This window comes from Hippoglossus hippoglossus, chromosome 12 (assembly GCF_009819705.1).
Source record: "Hippoglossus hippoglossus isolate fHipHip1 chromosome 12, fHipHip1.pri, whole genome shotgun sequence".
NCBI classification, from domain to species: Eukaryota; Metazoa; Chordata; class Actinopteri; order Pleuronectiformes; family Pleuronectidae; genus Hippoglossus; species Hippoglossus hippoglossus.
The window spans coordinates 20,007,729-20,027,416 of NC_047162.1; the positions used below are offsets into that span (position 1 = coordinate 20,007,729).

At 47.0% G+C, this 19,688-nt stretch overlaps 2 protein-coding genes and 1 long non-coding RNA gene across 3 annotated transcripts; 2 read left to right on the forward strand and 1 right to left on the reverse strand.

Moving 5' to 3' along the window:
* The first annotated feature begins 4,887 nt into the window (after positions 1–4,887).
* cfap53 (cilia and flagella associated protein 53) lies at positions 4,888–7,802 on the forward strand. Its single transcript, XM_034601563.1, has 7 exons — positions 4,888–5,153; positions 5,432–5,605; positions 5,815–6,118; positions 6,488–6,706; positions 6,924–7,140; positions 7,282–7,384; positions 7,471–7,802. Exons 1-7 carry the CDS (start codon positions 4,903–4,905, stop codon positions 7,742–7,744), a joined length of 1,542 nt encoding a protein of 513 aa, XP_034457454.1. The 5' UTR covers positions 4,888–4,902; the 3' UTR covers positions 7,745–7,802.
* A 1,208-nt stretch (positions 7,803–9,010) lies between these two features.
* On the forward strand, positions 9,011–19,123 carry mfhas1 (malignant fibrous histiocytoma amplified sequence 1). Its single transcript, XM_034601507.1, has 3 exons — positions 9,011–12,326; positions 17,898–18,089; positions 18,183–19,123. Exons 1-2 carry the CDS (start codon positions 9,389–9,391, stop codon positions 18,026–18,028), a joined length of 3,069 nt encoding a protein of 1,022 aa, XP_034457398.1. The 5' UTR covers positions 9,011–9,388; the 3' UTR covers positions 18,029–18,089; positions 18,183–19,123.
* On the reverse strand, positions 18,637–19,381 carry LOC117771404. Its single transcript, XR_004615583.1, has 2 exons — positions 19,290–19,381; positions 18,637–19,257 (listed from the first exon to the last, which is right to left on the reverse strand). It is a non-coding gene; the product is annotated as an uncharacterized LOC117771404 (long non-coding RNA).
* Between the last annotated feature and the right edge of the window lie 307 nt (positions 19,382–19,688).

Here is a 19,688-nt window from a genome sequence, read left to right on the forward strand (position 1 = left end):
CCTGAAGTCTGCTATCATCTCTACAGTTTTCGAAGCGTTCAGCTCCAGGAAGTTCTGGCTGCACCAGGAAGCCAGGCTGTCAACTTCCTCTCTGTAGGCGGCCTCGTCCCCATTGGAGATTAATCCAATTAGGGTTGTGTCGTCTGCAAACTTCAGGAGTTTGACAGAGGGGTGGCTGGAGATGCAGTTGTTGGTGTAGAGGGAGAAGAGTAGAGGGGAGAGGGTTAGGGTTAGCCCTAACCCTAACCCTTATCCAAAGCGACTCACAATAAGTGCATTCAACCATGAGGGTACAAACCCAGAACAACAAGAATTGAGCAATACAATTTCTTCAAAAAAAGCAAAACTACAAAGTGCTATAAGTAAGTGCCATTTAAGTGCTACTAAATTGTTAGTTTGAAAATGTTATTCAAGGTATAGTCGGAAGAGGTGTGTTTTTAGTTTGCGGCGGAAGATGTGTAGACTTTCTTCTGTCCTGATGTCATTGGGGAGCTCGTTCCACCGTCTCGGAGCCAGGACAGGAAACAGTCGTGATGTTGTTGAGTGTTTAGCTCACAGTGAGGGAGCAACAAGCCGATTGGCCGAAGCAGAGCGGAGTGAACGGGCTGGGGTGTAACGTTTGACCGTGTCCTGGATGTAGACTGGACCCGATCCGTTCGCAGCACGGTACGCAAGTACTAATGTTTTGAAACGGATGCGGGCAGCTACTGGTAACCAGTGAAGGGAGCAGGGGAGCGGAGTAGTGTGAGTGAATTTAGGTTAAAGACCAGTGGAGCTGCTGCATTCTGAATGAGCTGCAGAGGTCGGATGGCAGCAGCAGGTAGACCTGCCAGGAGGGAGTTACAATAGTCTAGGCGTGAGATGACCAGGGCCTGGACCAGAACCTGCACTGCCTTCTGAGTGAGAAGGGGGCGTGTTCTCCTGATGTTGTACAGCATGAATCTACAGGAACGTGTTGTTACAGTAATGTTGGCAGTGAGGGAGAGTTGGCTGTCGAGTGTCACACCCAGGTTCCTAGCAGCCTGAGGGGGGGTTAACACGGAGTCGTCAAAGTTAATAGTCATGAATCAGATAGAGAGCAGATCACTGAACTCTTTCTCTCCCTGATCAGGAAACCTGCTCATCAGCTTCTCTCCGTCTGGAGGAACTTCCTGAACAAGGCGAGCGTTGGAAACATGGAAGGTAGCCGGAGAAATGCTGCTCACTCTGCAGCTTCATTCATCGAGGTGCACGACAGCTATGAGCCCAGGATGAGACAGATTGTGGACGAGCTTCAGAAGGTTCATGAAGAAGTGAAACTACTGATGCTGATTTTATTTGCAGGAGGAGCTGGTTCAGGAGCAGCAGCTCTATTAGCTTTACTCACTGCTCTGTTCACTAGAGGTCATAGTTTAATTATATTAATGTTTCCAGTTCTCTTTGTTCTTTTTTTCATTGTAAAGCAGAAAATAGTAGAAGAAGAAAGTGTAGGGAAAGTGAGCAGATTAATAGAAGAGTTCAGGACGATGGTCTTTTCAGTGAACAGTGAACTGGAAGATGTGAAGAGTGCATGTGGAGATCTGCGGAGAACATCCGCCGGAGCTGAGGCCTTAAAGTTCATCAGACTGGAGATTAACATTCTGGAGCTGTGGGCCTTCAATGAAAAACTACAAGCTCCTGCAATGTTAGATCAGATCCAGTCGCTGTCACTTGATTATAAAAATACTTTGTCCAGATTTTTACAGATTAAAACAAAACTGCAACAGCTGGAAGAAAACACCGACGGAGGGGAGGGGCCTGCAGCACCCCCTACTGGTCAGGGACATTACCTGTAAATGAAGCCAAATTGGTTGTTTTCACCCAGTCTTAAACTGACATAAAATGTTTATCATTTAAAAAGAATCATCAGTTTCCTCCATGTCTGTTGAAAAGCTCTGATTTTACACAAATGGTAACTGGTAATAATGGTTTAAATCAAATATACATTTTCACAATATTCTGTTTCTAATGTTCATGTTAAATTTGTCTTCACTTATTATGGTTCCTCTCTAAAGAGAAGCTGTTGAGGGGGTGTGGAGGTTTTATACGTTTCTCATCTTTAAGTTCGAGGTGAATAATATTTTATTATGATGGTTTTTATTTTATTTTAAAGAAATTACAGACTCATACTGTCAATCATGATGAATCGAATATAAACTTTGTGAGATTAAAGTTGGTGAAAAACGTTTGAGCTTCTTCAAGAGGAACAAATGTGAAGAACTCTCGAATCAGGAGTTCAACTACAATTCCCAAGGTGCATTTCACCTACAATCAAAGAGCTTCCATTCTGTCACGTGCTCTGCTGACGTTGAGTCGAATGTAAAACTGAATAAAAACATCCAGCGCTTTAAAAATGTCTCTGAGTTTATATGTGACGTCATTAACTCAACTAATTAACTGACGTGACGTGGTTTGTTCTCTATTTACACTTCCGGCCTCTGACAAACAACAGCCGCTGAGCCTCATGGGGGATGTAGTGTTCAGAGCAGGCCGCCATGTTGAGGAGACTGAAACTCAAACATGACCCGAACCACAGAGTCTGACCCGGGTCCACCGAGTTTAACCCGGGTCAGGGGTTGTGGTTAGTTGAGTTTCTGGTCACCTGTGGTTAGTTGTGGTTGTAGTTACCTGTGGAACTCACCGCTGCTTCTTTGTTTTCATGGAGAACCACATGGAGCAGATCGCCCCGCCCACCGGCAGAGGGCGCTGTGTCCGAGAGGCAGCTGTGTGGAAGCTGTCGGTCTGTGACTCACAGTTTGGGAACATGTACTCGCTTGTTCCGGTTCCGGGGCGTGGAGGGTTTGACGCTGCGCACAGTTATTAGTAGAACATGTCTGTCCTTCACTTGTCTTTAGGTCTCGCTGTGGAGACATTTCCAAGGTGTGTTAGTCGTGTTTTATATCACAAATACTGAGTCAGTTGTGCTTTCCGATCCGCAGAACAGTCTCGGGGCAAATCATGTCAAGACTGCCAAGGTGATGTGACCAGTTTGTGAAGCCACGGGGGGGGGGGTGACCTTTATCCAGGCATCGTTCTCAGAGGTTGACAGAGTTGAGCTGTTGTTAAAACGATGTCAAACCATCTGGTTCACACGCAGGTGGAAGCACTTGGCAGCGACGTCAATGGAACATGATGCTTAATGACTGACACTGGAACACTGCTTTCTTTTCAGTGAGTCACATAAAGAGACTCATAATTGAGAACTTCAAAGATCTTTTCATATTAAAGTCACTTTAACCCAGTCCTGACAACACCTGACAATACTGTTGCTATCTTTGACACATGTAAACCCTGCTGTTTGTGTCTGGTACTGCAGCTCTGTCGCCCTTTTTAAGGTTCCATTATTAGCATTCACCACCACTGACACAATATGTCTTTACAATAGACAATGCTATCATTTAATTATCAAGATCTGCATTTGCACAAATTACTCAAACATAAACAAACAAAAGGGGATTATTGACACATTTTGAATATCTACATCTGTCATCAAAAGGTTCAAGCTGTACTTGGTAACCTTGGTGGTACTTGAAATTACTGGTGAGCCAGGAAAGTATAAATAACAGTTTGCTTCAATATCAGTACATTTCATTTATTTTGACAGGATAAACCAGCCTGTATCAACATTGTCGTCCATGGAGACATCGTCAGTTAACTGAATTCAGATAAATACTGAAGACATGAGAATAACACTTGGTTAAAAAGTCGGAGTTCAGTAGCTGTTTGTTGTTGTGTACAGCTCCGTGTGTCATTGGTCTCGTATATGCACTGATGCTTTCACACCATAGAAGTTCATAACTCATAACAAATACCTTCAAGTTGAAGGAGTAACAATAAGTCTATTTTAAATGTTCTTATGGATGTTAGTGTATTTAACGAAGAGTCCTTGGAGAATGTCTATGAGATCCAGACATAAGGAAAACATTTGGGCCAGAGTCAACTTATGATAGTAAACTGTGATTGGTTCATATGCAATCGGAAAGTGAGCCCAGAAACAGTGTGGCATCAAAGGCAGCTGCCTCCAGACAGTGTGGCATCAAAGGCAGCTGCCTCCAGACCGTGTGGCATCAAAGGCAGCTGCCTTTACATATCAGTGGCAGTTTCTGTTGACACCGGAAGTGCCTCCACGAGCTTCCTGCTATCTTCACCGGGACGCCCCCGTGTTTAATGTTTCCATGGGAACCGAACGCTTCCTGTTTGTGTATGTGACGTTTCGGTTGTAATTCTCACCGGAGGTCATCTTAACTAACCTTAACCAAACTGAATTTAACTAATCTTAACTCATCTTAACTAACGTGAACTCACCGGAACCGTTAACGATGTTTCTGAGTCAGAGAAGAACCGGGACCCCGGAGGTGACCGGACCGACTCCTCACACTGTGGCCGTGGTGAGACACCGAACCTCGGTTAATTCAGAGCTGTCAGCCGCTACTTGGAGAACTCGTAGTTTTACTGAAGTACAAATACCTCTGAGTAGAAATACTGTGACAAGTAGAAAGTATTCATGTGATTGAAAGTCGGACACCAGATGTTACTGTAACTGAAGCAACTAAATTAATGTAATAGAGTAAAATATTAAAGAGAATCATTTATTTAAAATACATTATGTAATATTAGAAGTTTTTTAATTAGTTAGTTCTGTTTAACTGTAACTGATATTTACTCAGAGTAAATATCATTGTAACTTAGTTTGGACCTATTATCATTATCATTGTTGTTATTAATAATGTTATAATCACATTGTTATTATTAATGTTATTATTAATGTTGCTGGTGGTAGTTTTACCTCAGGATGTGTTCGCTCAGAACTGATGAGCCTGAAATTGATGTCATTTTATTTTTATTCATTCATTAATTTACAACAAAACAAAGGCAGGGATGTAAATGAGTGTTTGTGTTGATCAGAGAGCAAAGCTGCCTCAGTGGCGTCGTGCAGACGAGCTGATGATGGACAGACGGAGGCAGGACGCCGCCCGAGACCAGCTCCTGAAGTTCAACAGGAAGCAGCAGAATTGTGACATCAAGAGCTCGTGGCTGAAGAGCTCAGAGCGTCAGTTCCTGAGCGGAACCGTCAACAGAGAAGTCCAAGCTGCTGTGAAACTGTATGAGACCGACATCGAACACCGGAGACACAGGTCCGTCTGGTTTAATCAGGTTTCATGGAAAGTAACTGTACATTTACTCAAGTTGTGTTTAAATCCTTTATTTAAGGTCTCACTGAGATTTGTTTTACACAGAAACATTCAAAATACTCAAATACTGACTGAACTCAGACACGGACATTTAAATTCAGCAGATCTAGATTTTTATTTGAATCAATACTCACACACTCATTAATATCCCTGGGATTACTTTGATCAAGATCCATGAATTCCTCTCAGTGAAGTACGTCTCCACCTGTTCACCTCTGCAGGCTCCAGGTTGTGTTGGCGGAGGAGGAGCAGCAGCTCCTGCAGGAGCTGGAGGAGACGAAGGAGACGTTGGAGGAGAGACAAGAGAAGATGAGAGTGAGAGCTCAAACACTGAGGGAGAGGAGAGAGAGAAAGAGACAGCAGCTGGTGTCTGACAAACTGGATCAGCAGTTCAGGTACTGAGGCCGAACTTAAAGGTCCCTTCACGCCATTTTCATTTGTGAGAGGGCGTGTCTGACTAGCTGCTGGGTGTGCGTCACGCCCAGCAGCTAGTCAGACACGCCCCCTAACTAAGGCAGGGGAAGTCTGATGTTACAGTCTGAGTCCATCAGGTCTGCGGTTTGTTCCCGAGGAGTGAATGTTGTGCATGACGCTGTGTTTAAAGGGAGCAGTGCCAGGAGGTGCGGAGCATTCACAGCAGACAGAGGGAGCAGCAGGTGAGGGAGGAGCAGACGGCTCTGGTGAGGAGTCGACAGCAGCAGCTGCAGCAGCAGCAGGAGGAGGACGAGCTGTTCCACGAGCTGTGGGAGGCCGATCGACGAGCTAAAGAGGAGCAGGAGCAGCAGCGGGCGGAGATGCAGCGGCAGAGGAACATGGAGCAGCTGAACGGCCTCGACACTCAGGTGGAGGAGGCCGAGCTGAAGAGACGGACAGAGAAGGAGCAGAGAGAGGAGGAGGCTCGACTCATGGTCCGTGAATATCCAGCACCTGAACACCTCATGACACATTCAAGTACCTATGACTTTATCAAATACATTATAATGAGTTATCAAACAATAAAAATAGCAAAACTCACTGAGTAATAAAATAATAAAATAAAACTAATAGACTCTCTGAGGTGAGTCTTTATTTTACAGGAGGAATTTGAACTCACAGTATTTAAACTCAGACACCAAATCTTTAACTTCAGCCTCATATTAGGTGACGTCTGCTGGTCATGTGACCTAAGAGAGAAAACACCAGGTTCCTTTTCATGCTTTTGAAATCTAAACATGTTGTTTAAATCAAGACGTGATTGAATCCACACAGGAAGTGTTCTGCTTGTTGTTTCCCTCCAGAGGCGGGAGGCGGAGGAGCAGGTCCTGCAGGGTCAGCAGCAGCAGCGTCAGAAGCTTCAGACTAGGCTGAGCAGACGACACGAGCTGGATCAGGACTTCAGGATGAAGATGAAGCATCGAGCTCGAGATCAACAGGACGAGCTGCAGCTGGATATGAACATACTGCAGCTGCTGCTCCAACAGGAAACAGACGAGAAACAGAAAGCTGCTCGGAGGAAGGTAAACACACCTGAGCCTCTGGAGCCGAGAACGTTCATCGAGGAAATATTTGTTCTCTGAATGTTGAAAGACAAAGTGATCAGTTCTGGAGTAAATGCACTGTGTAGTAGTGGCCAGTAGAGGATGTCAGAGAGCTATAACCCCCCCCCCCCCCCACTCAGTGTGCAGTTCATTAGGAACACGTCAGGAGAACATGATGTTGTTCTGTGTGGTTCAGGTGGAGCTGTGTGAGGAACAGCATCGGTACCGTGAGTATCTGTCTGAGGAGCTGCAGCGACAGAGGAGGGAGGACGATGAGACGGAACAGCTGATCAATGAGAAAATGGAGGAGAACTGGAACAGAAAAGAAGAACAGAACCGTCTCCAGCAAGAGAACCGCAGGTGCATAATTAACGAAGTGGTGGAGGCTCAACGTCTGCAGATCCAACGAAACAGTAAGAGAACCAGAGAGAACCAGAACCAGAACCAGAACCAGACTGACAGAGAACTAAACTTTCTCTTCTTTTACGATGTGTGTGTGTGTGTGTGTGTGTGTGTGTGTGTGTGTGTGTGTGTGTGTGTGTGTGTGTGTGTAGTTGACCTGAAGGAGCAGAAACGTGCTGGTGATTGCAGAGAGAGAGACGAGTTGAACAGAATGATGGAGGAGATGAAGGTGAAGGACGAGGAGGAGAGAAGAAGGTGAGACATGTTTTCATTCATCATGTTTTCATCATGTGGTCATCACATGTTCCTCACATGTTCCTCACGTGTTCATGTATTCACAGTGACAGACGGAGGTGTGAGGAGTATGAGTTGGGGCTCAGGCGTCAGCTGAATGATCGTCAGCAGCTTCAGTCTGAACTCAGAGCTCAGAGTCAGAAAGAGGAGGAGCAGAGTGCGACGCTGCGGCAGATCTACAACAACAGGAAACTCCAGGTCCTGGCTACGCCCATCTCACACACCGCCGTCACACACCCATTCAGGGGAGCAGGGACGTCCGGGTCCGCCCCCACAGACCATCATCAATCTGACCAGGAGTCAGATCTGCTTCCAAAGTGACCGGAGACTTCAGTCACCTTCGACATGATGATCAGTCTTTTTTAATTACTGTTGGGGGGGGTGTTGCTGCCTGAACAAAGACCTTTAGACGTCGGCCTAAAGGAAGTGGGGTTGTGGGGGGTGTGTGGGGGGGGGTGGGGGGCACAGCGGTCAAGATAATCCTCGATGCTGATGCTCCTGATGCGGTGATGGAGGAGGCAGTCGTCATGGCAACGTGACCTGCTTTTACTGTTACTAGTGATGCCGTTAAAAAGCATTTTATGTTTCGATGTTTCAGAAAACGTTCCAGGATCCAGATCCGTTCTTCTCTGACTCACAACCTTCACCGTGTTTACGATCTGTTCAGGAAACGTACACACGTCAGACACGTTTTACTCCTTTAATAAATGAAATCTGCTCGTGGAAACTACATGTTGTGTTTACGTGTGTTTATCTTTGTCTGATTTTAAAATGAGTTTGATGACCTGAAACCTTGAACTTTGACAAAACAGAAAATACCTGTTCACAGCTGTTTCTTTTATCTGTCATGGGGGAAATTCAGGTATTAAAGTAAAATATTATATATATCAGTTTTTATTTCTCTTTTCAAACTAGTAAAGAATTTATACATTTATTCATTCATGTGTTTTTAAATGATTCAAGATTCAAGAAGATTTGTTGTCATTCTAAAACATGAGGCACATGAGGGTAAGCAGCAAATAACTATATAGATAATATTAATATAATGTGTGTAATAATTAATATAATATAATAATATTATATTTAAAAACACTAAAATGTAAACACTATGCGGAAGCAGCAAATAAATACAATGAAATAAAAACAATAAAAATAAAGAATCTCAAACTAAACAAGGATAAAAAGGTGCTATTGATAAATATGAATATAAATATTCAAGTATTATTGCACATAAAAGAGTCTCTGGTGCAGAGTTTGTGAGTCTGACTCTGTTTGACCTCACTGATTTATTGTGTTTTTGTAATTTAAATATTTGATATATATTAGTGAATTATTTTGATAATTCCTCTTTCACATTCATCTATAAAGTAAATAGAAGTTTTTCTATTTTCTATAGTTTTATGACTTTTACTGTTTTATTTTAAGTCTCAAATAAAATCAGACTTTTTTTGAATATTTCAGCACATTCCTGAATTGACCTGCATTGTTGTTTTATCTCTATTATTATTATTTACGTGACCAGCGTAACTTTCCTACGCAAACAGCGTAATGAATCCCGTTCACTCTCTCCTCCCACAGCAGGAAGGAGAGTGATGGAGGGAGGAGGAGGAGGAGGAGGAGTGTTGTTGTGACGCAGCTTCTCCGCAGACCGACACAGGAAGAGACAGAAAGCCCAGAGAAAGGCGCTGATATCCGGGTGCAGAGGACCAGGGACTCGGGGCGATGAAGACGCCGGAGACGCGCACAGTTCTCCCGCAGCTCCGGACCTCGGCTCCGGGCTCGAACCCGGATCTGTAGCCGCTGCGGTTTGTTTCGTGGCGCAGGAGGAGACGATGCCTCCGCGGCCACACACGCACACACACTCGATCCTTCCCCGACACACAGCGACCTCCCCCCGCGTCCCGAGCCCGAGCAGCGCGCTGATTCCTGCAGGAGCTCGTGCACCATGCTGCGCGCTCCGGATCCATGAAGAGTCTCCATGAGAACCCGGAGGTGGAGGAGGGGGGGTCCGGCTGCTCCGTCATGGAGGAGAACAACCTGAAGACGGCCCGGCTGTGGAGGGATGCCGCCCTCCGCTCCAGGAAGCTGCGGAGCAACATGCGCCAGCTCACCCTCTGCTCCAAGAACAACCAGATCACCCTGCCCGAGGACGTGGCCGAGGTGGAGGCGCTGAACCTGGGCAACAACTCGCTGCAGGAGCTGCCTCTCGGGCTGGGCTCCTCCCTGAACAACCTGCGCATCCTGGTGCTCCGCAGGAACAAGTTCAGCGCGGTTCCCCGGGTGGTGTTCGAGCTGGTGCAGCTGGTGGAGCTCGACATGAGCCACAACTGTCTGAGGAGCCTGAGCGAGGGTGTGGGGGAGCTGAGGGGCCTGAAGAAGCTCTGCGTCAGTCACAACAAAATCCTGCACCTGCCGGATCAGATCTCAGAGCTTCAGCTTCTGGAGGAACTGGACATAAGCTTCAACGACCTGCACGACCTCCCCAGGTCCTTCTCCGGCCTCAGCAGGCTGCGGACTCTGGACGCGGATCACAACAAGCTGAACCAGTTCCCCTCGGAGATCCTGGCCCTCAGCGAGCTGGAGGAGCTCGACTGCTCCGGGAACAAGTTCCAGGAGTTACCAGCTGACGTGTTGAAGCTGCGCTCCGTTAAAATCCTGTGGCTCAGCAGCCTGCGCATGTCCATGTTACCTGACACCTTCTGCCACCTGCACAACCTGGAGAGTCTGATGCTGGACGGGAACAACCTGACGCTGCTGCCGCCGTCTTTTGGAAAACTGCAGAGACTCAAGATGATCAACTTGTCCTCCAACGAGTTTGAGAACTTCCCGGAGGTTATTTTAAGCATCAGAGGATTAGAGGAACTTTACCTGAGCAGGAACAAACTCACTCATGTTCCCGAGGAGATCGGTGAGCTGGTGAAGCTGGTGAACCTCTGGCTGGACAACAACAACATCACGTATCTGCCTGATTCTGTGGTGGAGCTGGAGAAGCTGGAGGAACTCGTGTTGCAGGGGAACCAAATCGCCATTCTTCCAGATCATTTTGGGAAACTGTCCAAAGTGAACATCTGGAAGGTGAAGGATAACCCTCTGATCCAGCCTCCGTACGAGGTGTGTATGAAAGGCATCCCTTACATCGCAGCCTATCAGAAGGAGCTCGCTCACTCCCAGCTCGCCGTGAAGCCTAGATTAAAACTGGTCCTGATGGGGATGAGAGACGCTGGGAAGACGTGGCTGAGGCAGAGCGTGGTGGGACAGCGGGACGTCACAGGAATCCTGGGGAACAAAGGGATTGACGTCACTAACTGGGTGGCAGACGCCGACCGCTGTCTCACATTTCTGGTGTATGATTTGTCAGGGAAGCAAAACTATGACCTCATCAAACCCTTCTTCCTGTCCCCCGGTGCTCTCTACGTCCTCGTCGTCAATCTCAAAACATATTCACCCAAGAACTTCTACGCCCATGTCGGGTATTTCCTCCACCTCCTCGGTGCCAAAGTGCCCCACGCTGTGGTGTGTGTGGTGGGGACACATGCAGACCTGTGTGCAGAGGTGGAGCTGGAGGAGAAGAGTCTGGACATCCACAGACAGATCGGTCTGCAGGAGAGGAGGGACGTCCAGAGTCTGAGGAGCCTGGCTCTGCAGGTGGACCAGGCGCTGGAGCAGGGCTTCAACGTTCGCATCTCCAGCCCCCACGTCCTCTTCTACGGCGTCTCAGACAGGAACCTGAGGCGGAGGAAAGCCCAGCTGCAGTTCATGCTGAACCACCGGCTGCAGATTCTGTCTCCTGTCCTGAGTGTGAGCTGCACAGAGACGCAGAGGAACATCCAGAGGCTGAGAGAGAAGCTCATGTCTGTGGCAGACCACAGGGACATCTTCCCCAACCTGCACCGCGTTCTGCCAAAGTCCTGGCAGATTCTGGAGGAGCTGCACTTTAAGCCCAAAGACTTGTGGCTGTCGTGGTGGGACTCTGCTCGTCTGGGCCTCCAGGCGGGGCTCACAGAGGACCGGCTGCAGAGCGCCTTATCCTACCTGCACGAGAGCGGGAAGCTGCTGTACTTTGAGGACAGCCTCACGCTGAAGGAGTATGTTTTCCACAATCTTCCACGGTTCATTGCAATTCTTAACGTCTTCTTCCACAGGGACGAGTCCACGCTGCTGGACCGGCTCCTGTCCGAGGGGGAGAGGGGGGACAAGGGTAGGGTGAGTCTGGTGATAGAGGACGAGAAGGGCGAGAACCTCAGGGTGACACATCTGCAGCACCATGTGGAAGGTTTCCTCCAACACGGCCTTCTGCCCTCCAACGTCATCCGCCTGCTCCTCAGGCCGCTCATACAGACGCAGCAGGACCTGCACCTCATCATGGAGCTGCTGGAGAAGATGGGGATCTGCTACTGCATCAACAAACCTCGCAGCAAGCCTCTGAACGGAGCCACGGCCTGGTACAAGTTCCCCAGCTACGTCAGCAGCGACGAGCCCTGGGCCGAGGCCTCGGCCAGCGGCGGCTCGCTGCCTCACTGCCACTTCTTCTCCGTAGAGCAGCTGCACATCCAGTACAGTTTCCCCTTCCTGTTTCCTCCCGGACTGTTCGCTCGCTTCAGCGTGCAGATCAACAGCCACGTGGTTCAGAGGTCAGACGGCAGACACCGGATCTTTGCCTATCGAGGAAAAGTCCCCGTGGTGATCAGCCACCGGCCGTCCAGAGGGAAGCTGCAGGCGGAGACTCTGTCCATCGCCAGCCACGCCTCGCTGCCCAACATCTGGACGGCGTGGCAGGCCATCACGCCGCTGGTGGAGGAGCTGAACGTGCTGCTGCAGGAGTGGCCCGGCCTCCACTACTCTGTTCACATCCTCTGCTCCAAGTGCCTCAAGAGGGGGTCGTCCAACCCGCACGCCTTCCCAGGTAAACCTCTCTAACCCCGCCTCCTGAACCCAACCCGTCCAGCTGTCTGTCCGGGATAATAATAATAATAAATATTAGTAATGTTTGTTGTAGATCATATAATGAAACACCGTCAGTGTTTACATCACCAATAAACTCTAAACTCTCCTGACACATAAACAAACTTTACTAAAATAACCACTAAATATATTTAACACATTAACAACTATTTTATTTTGATACTTGAAAAATAACTTCTTAGATAAATTTATGTTTTTTAAGTATATAAATTTGAACTGTTAAATGAAGATATATAAATATAAACCATGTTCAGAGATAAAGTCTGGGAGGAGTTATTGTAATATACTGTATTTTATTTCTTGTGTCTGGTCACATGATGAAAGCGTCTGGTGCAGAGTGATGATGTCATGTGTTTTCATGTTAATGGTCCAGTATCGACCCCCCCCCCCCTCCCTTAGATCTGATGAATCAGAGAATGACTTACATTGGGTGTGGTGCTGGTGGTGGGGAGGGGGGGGTGCTGCCTGAACAAAGACCTTTAGCCGTCGGCCTAAAGGAAGTGGGGTTGTGGGTGGGTGGGGGGGGGGCACAGCGGTCGAGATAATCCTCGATGCTGATGCTCCTGATGCGGTGATGGAGGAGGCAGTCGTCATGGCAACGTGACCTGCTTTTACTGTACTGATCCCTGGTCTGTTCCTCGTCGGACACGAGGCTCTCGGAGTTTCGTGGCTCTTATTTTGGCGGGTGGAGACGTCTGGGTCGTGGAGCTTTAATGTTATATACTCATTCTGATTGGACCAGAAGATCAGTTGACCTCTCGTTATTCATTACTTTTAACAATATAAAAAACAGTGTGATTATAAAGTTCAGATATTTGCTGATATATGTCGTGGAGTAAAAGTGGAAAGTACCTGAAAAATCGACTAAAAACTCAAACCTTCATCAGCCCAGATCACCTTTAATTATGACCGGAGACGAATGAAGTTCCATGAAGCGTTGAACTCAGATCCGTGGGACAGACGGAGCTGAACCCGGCGTCAAAGGAAACGAGGATCAGTTGAGTTTGGTTCCTCTCAGACTTTTGTAAACAGACACCTCCTCATGTCGGAGCGCTGCGTGTTTCCGGCCTTTTATGGACAAGATATTTTTGGCTGCAGAGTTCAGGCTCCACACAGACGAGCAAACTAAACACTTTCCCTCTCTCGCTGTTTAACATCCTCGTCCACACGGCGTCTCTCCTTCGGCCTCAGCTCACTTTACACTTAGTTGAAATATAGATTCTGATTTGTCCCGACGTCCCCGGGCAGACCAGGTTCCTCTGTCCCTGAGAACGGAGCTCGTTCATTGGTTCGCTTGTGGTCAAACTCTGAATCCTTGTCTTTCTTGACTTATTATTTTTACTTGATAACTTAGTTGTACTTAGTTTTCAGTTTGTATTTGCTGTGGAGACAGAAGCTCACGACCTCTGACCCCTGAGCAGGGATTTCACACCTGAATCTAAAGGAGACTTCTTCAGGTCGATCATTTTGATGAGTGTTATGACTGTAAAACGTTTTCATGCTCTAATGTTCTGAAGACAACGGTTTCCTCAGACTCGCTGCAGCTCCTCTTTTCAGCCTCTGTCTCAAACACTTGTTTCCTGTCTGGTTAAGACCCCCCCTCCTGATGAAGCCAAGCTCGGATTGGTCAGCTGCTCCACTCTGTCGTGATTGGTCAACAGCTTCCGTCACCATCCATCTTCCATCTTTGGAATTTGGCGTGCTAACTTGTTAGCGTCTGTGGCGTCCATGTTGTGCGTTGCCTAGCAGCAGTGTTCTCAGAGCTGGGATGTTGAAATGTGTCGACTGAAAGACAAAGTGATTCAACAAGAATTCAGAATCCCTACGATCATGTGACCTGCTGTTGGAGGGGTTTTACTTCCTGGTTGTAAGTGCACATGATAAACACGTGTGTGTATGTTCACGTTTGTGCGTTCGAGCTGCATGTGGCTCCACTTTCACTCGTGCTGTGGATCAGCTGCTCAGTCTGACTCCTCTTAATCCTGTTAAAGGATTGTGGGATTGAAGCGACTCACACGTTCAGTCAGACGCTGCCGAGGTCGTTTCCCCCGACGGGAACCACGGCGACGCCACACGACAGGAGAGGACCGACCTGTGGCTCAGGTGGTTTCCTGTCGGCTTCCTGTCGGCTTCCTGTCGGCTTCCTGTCGGCCTCCTGTACGTCGTGGCCCTCCGCCGGTAGCTGTTGGTTTTATATGATAAAACATGGATGATTTCAGATGAACTGAAGTGGAAACAGAGCTACAGCTCCACCAGAACTTTTATTGGATCAAAGAGTCTGTTAAAAAAGTTAGTTTGTAACTTTACGATTGTGAGGACGTTTATCCCTCATCCATCTGTTCATCCATCTGTTTTTCTATTCATCCATCCCTCCATCTATAGGTCGATGAATGTAAAGTCTCAGACTCGTCTCGTCTTCATCACAATGACGGGATTCATCGACCACATGTTCATCATCTGCTGCCGCCTCAGGATCTTTAACTATATAAAACAAACATATAGAATATATCTCATCACATGAGCGTCTGAGCTGACGTATGAAATAAAACCTGCTCTACACTGAATCTCTTATTTTAATGTTGAAGAGAAACTGGTCAGATTCATGTTTGTTCTGGTTCTTCCTCCGTTCACGTGTTTGTCGTTCGAGATGAATTCGTCTTTGTGTCGTTGTTGTTTCAGTTTCATCTGAACTCCTCCATGTTTTCTGGCTGCAGCTCCATGATGTTGCAGCCAAAGGAAACACCAGCAGACTTTTCCTGCTGTAGAACACTGATTACTGCTGCACCTCCTCTGCCCGTAAACACACTGCTGAGCGGATGAATGCTGGGAAATGACTCGACCTCCGAGGTCAAACACGCCGGACAGAGACGAGGCTGCTGCTCCCAGACACCACGGATTCAGTTTCCTTTAAAAACACATCAAACACATTGATGCGATTCATCAAACTGATAAAAACTGAATATTTGTATTCAGTTCGTGGATGAGTTGATTTTAGTTTTTGAATGAAAGCAGATGTTCAGGGCGCTGAGTATCAACTCAGAGGTCAGAGGTCAGAGTGAGAGGATGACTTGTATTCAGGTGTTTTCACCTGACGTTGCTGCAGCAGCTTCTGGAGCTTTTTATCATATCAAATGCTCTTCATCATGAAGACTTTCTTCTTCCTGCTCCAGGCTGGTGGCTCTGAGCGGAGCTTTGGAAGTAAACAGCTCAGGTGAACCTGTTGAAACACGTCGTCGGTGTTCACACCCTCAAACCGCCGTCAGCTGCAGGTTAACGTCTCATCAGGAGCTGCTGAGTAATCTGGTGGCTGAGCTGTTACATCACTCTGCAGTAATCCTCCTGCTTTACCTCACATGTGACAGACGGGTGGGGGGGGGTCGGTCTGAGCGCGTCAGCTGACTGTAACATGAACCAGAGCAGAGACCAGTTCGTCGTTATTAAAAACTGCTGCATGTTAAACTCTGTTTTCAGACATGGACTCACTGACACTTTACCAGGAGGCAAGTTCCAGAAAAGTTCCAGAAAAGTTCCAGAAAAGTTCCAGAGACACTGACTCAGACATTTGTTTTCACATAAGCTGTTTTCAGACATGACCTCCAGTGTTTCCACCACATAACCAGTGTAGGAGAATGGTCATGTGACACGTGGTTTCAGGTGTGACGGAGGTTATTTCTGATTCAGAGTTAAATGCTCAGAGGTCAGTTTGGTTTCAGTGTGTCGAGGAAGCCAGAGACTGATCCTCGCTCGGCTGCATGAGGACAGTTTATCTCATTACTCAGCAGATGTTAACATCTGGAACGCACACATATGAGGGAGTGTGTGTGTGTGATTAGCAGCAGATTTCAGGGGAATCCCAGAGCGCTGAAGCTTTGACACTTTCAGGCAGAGAAAGTTTCAGTTTTTATCTATTTCGAGATGAAACGTTTGTGATGATAAAATCTCTGGACTGTGACGTTTAATTTGAGGAGAGTTTTTCTGCTGCAGAGGGAAAAGCCCTGAACCTTTGGTCGATCCGATCAGCCTGTGTTCATGTGTCATAAAGCTTTAATCCTCCAGACCATGGATCTGATCTCAGACCTGCTCAGTGACCTGCTCCAGTTATTTTTGGTTCGTTTCCTCGGCGGTGGAAGTCGGTCACATTCCGGCAGATCTGGGTTTCCAGTCGCTGCAGCTGCTGATCACAGAGGATAAGAAACGTCACGGAGCCGAGTCTCGTCCTGACGACTCCTTCTGCTCCATTTCACACATCCTGCTTTTATTTTAATCCTCTCTTCTCTCCTCAGTCTCTCAGTTCCTGCAGAGGAGGAAACTTCTTACTGTGAAAGGAGACGTCTGCACTTTAGTCTTTGAGTTGGATCAGGTTTATTTTCACTGAGTCATCAGCTGATTTCAGGTCTGATCCTTGTCCCAGTTTCCTGGAGACAGGAAAACGTCTCCTGCTCCTGAAATGACCACGTCCTCATAAGGCTGTGGGGGGGGGGGTGACGGACGAGGCGAGCGGAGCAGGAACGTAAATGATCCGTTTACCTGCTCATGTGTTTGAACAGGGGGGGGGGGGGGCATTCCTGTTTGTTTATGTCAGGTCTTTGTGTGTGGGGGGGGGGGGGGAGTCAGATGAATGAAAACACTGAGAACTGCTGCATCAACATCACACAGTTAAATACTGAAATACAGATTATGGTAAGAGAACAGAACTCGATCCCTGGGTCTCGTCTCTCAGGCTGAAACAGTTTGCAGCTTTAAGTCTAAAATCCCTCAAGACAGAATCTAATAATCAGAGTGATGCACTCAGGCTGCCATCTTGGATTCCATTTCTTTTATTGTGGATTCATACACAGGCATGACAACAGATGAAATGGTTCGTTGTGACAGATTAAATTGATGGAGCTGCTGTCTGTTAATCTGGGATTATAATCTGGATCATCCAGTGAAGAGTCGGTCTGCAGGTTCAGAGCGTCCGAGAGGTTGTGACTAAAACAAAGAGAATTAATAAAGTGTGTGTGTGTGTGTGTGTGTGTGTGTGTGTGTGTGTGTGTGTGTGTGTGTGTGTGTGTGTGTGTGTGTGTGTGTGTGTGTGTGTGTGTGTGTGTGTGTGTGTGTGTGTGTGTGTGTGGATAAACCAGATCAGATCTCACTGAGCTGTCGAAACATTCTCAGTGAACGTGATCTCCAGAGGTTGTGTCCAGCAGACCACCGGGGACAGGAAGTAGATTTACCCCAGACCCCCTGAGAGCGGCTGTGTTCCAATATGTCTCAGGGTCAAGGAAAGATGTGAAGGAGAAGCTGTAAGGACTTAGGAAAGGAGTAAATGTCCTTAGTTACTTTACTTTACCTACAGTCTGGAGACGCTGCCATCTAGTGGATGAATCATGAATGTGACCTGATACATGATGACATCAGACTTTACGTGTGATGGTTTGTGCCGTTGAGAGGAAACGACAGTGACACCTACTGTTGAGGTGACTTCCTGCCCGTTGCCTTGGTAACTAACAGGTGATTCCTCGTGTTGCAGGTGAGCTGCTGACTCAGCCGCGGCCTGAAGGTCTGACGGAGATCATCTGTCCAAAGAACGGCTCCGAGCGCGTGCACGTGGCTCTGGTTTACCCCCCGACCCCCACCGTGGTCAGCCCCTGTCTCAAATAACCCCCCCCCATCCCACAGCCTCAGTGTGGCTGCAGCTCACCGACCTGATGATGTCACACCTGTACGTATTAAACTTTATTTATACAACACAGTCAGACATAAAGACAGTTACAGAAAACTGTGGATTTACCTTTGTTTTCTTCTTGTGTTGCAGGTTGTGATGTCATCATACTGACCCTGACCCCCCCCCCCCCCCCCCCCCACACACACACACACACACACACACACACACACACACACTGAGGGACTCATGGAGCTGATCTTCAGGCTGAAGACGTTCTGCTGAGTCGTTCAGTGTCTGACGACCACGACGAGAGAAGACGTCACGTGTCACTGTGGCGCCCCCTGCTGGCGAGGAGAGGTGCTAAGTGCCTCGTGTGAAAAGTTGACTAATGAGGGGATGAGTGTTAATTTATTATCGGCAGAAAGAAAGAATCTATGTCAGAGGAAACATGAGCTTCTTCTTCTGCAGATTATGGAGTCAGAACCTTTCCCTTGTTTAAATCATGTTACTGAGGGTTTGTCAATCAGCTGAGACTCACCTGTGATCATGTGACCACAGGTGAGTCGCTCGGCTGCATCTTAAACTGCCGAACGTTCATATTCAACTGAAAACACAAACAGCCTCGTTGTAGCAGGTCTCCCCCCCCCCCCCCCCCCCCCCCCACACACACACACACACACACACACACACACACACCCTCCCTGTGCAGATGTGTGTTGTTGTGTTTTCTCGCTGTACAGGACTGATCTTCATGTTTGCTATGCCAAGGATGTCGGAGCTCAGTGGGACATGACCGCACATATCGATGGACTTGTGTCATGTGACTGTACATAACCAATCAGATGTGACTCTGGTGCATCAGGTCTTCTTCAGTCTCCTTCTTCACGTGGACTCTGATTCGTTTGGAGACATTTTTCCACAGTTTTCCTGCCTGATGTAAATAATATCTATTTTTATATGTGGACACGTTATTTACATTATTTACAGTGTGATGTTGTGCATGACTCACTGAGCGAGTGCACACCGACTTTTCTACATATCACACAACAGAATACAAACCAAATACAAATAAACCAATCACTGCTTTACTACCTCTGCACCGTGTGTGGTTATTACGTCATTTATCAATCAGTCAATCAGAATTTCTGTGAATCAGAAAAGATGGTCATTAGGATAATAAAGGTTATACACTTATACCCTGTGTTAAATGATGTCTGTTAAAAAACTGTTTCAAAAAACTTCTGAACCCTTTTACACTTTAATTAAATTTACAGAACGAGTCACTATGAATGAATGTCTCCAGTGACTTTGACTTTTAATTGGATTTATTGACAATAACAGGAAAATAAATGATCAGCAGTCTCGTGCTTTAATCAGAATCAGAAGAAGAATTCACATTTTAACTATTTAATTTGTTTCTGACACTGATTTTGTTATTCTTGTAAAATTAAAAGGTAACATTTTTAATGAATGTGTCTCACTAGTTCAATGTGAATCTGTTAAAGGGGACATAGCATGCCCATTTTACCACAAGTTGATATGGTTCCTTGGGGTCTTAATGAAATGTCTGTAACATACTTTGGTCAAAATACCACAAGGATCATATAAAACAGCTCCTTTTTACCCTGTATAAAACAGCCCTCCACAGAGTGACCT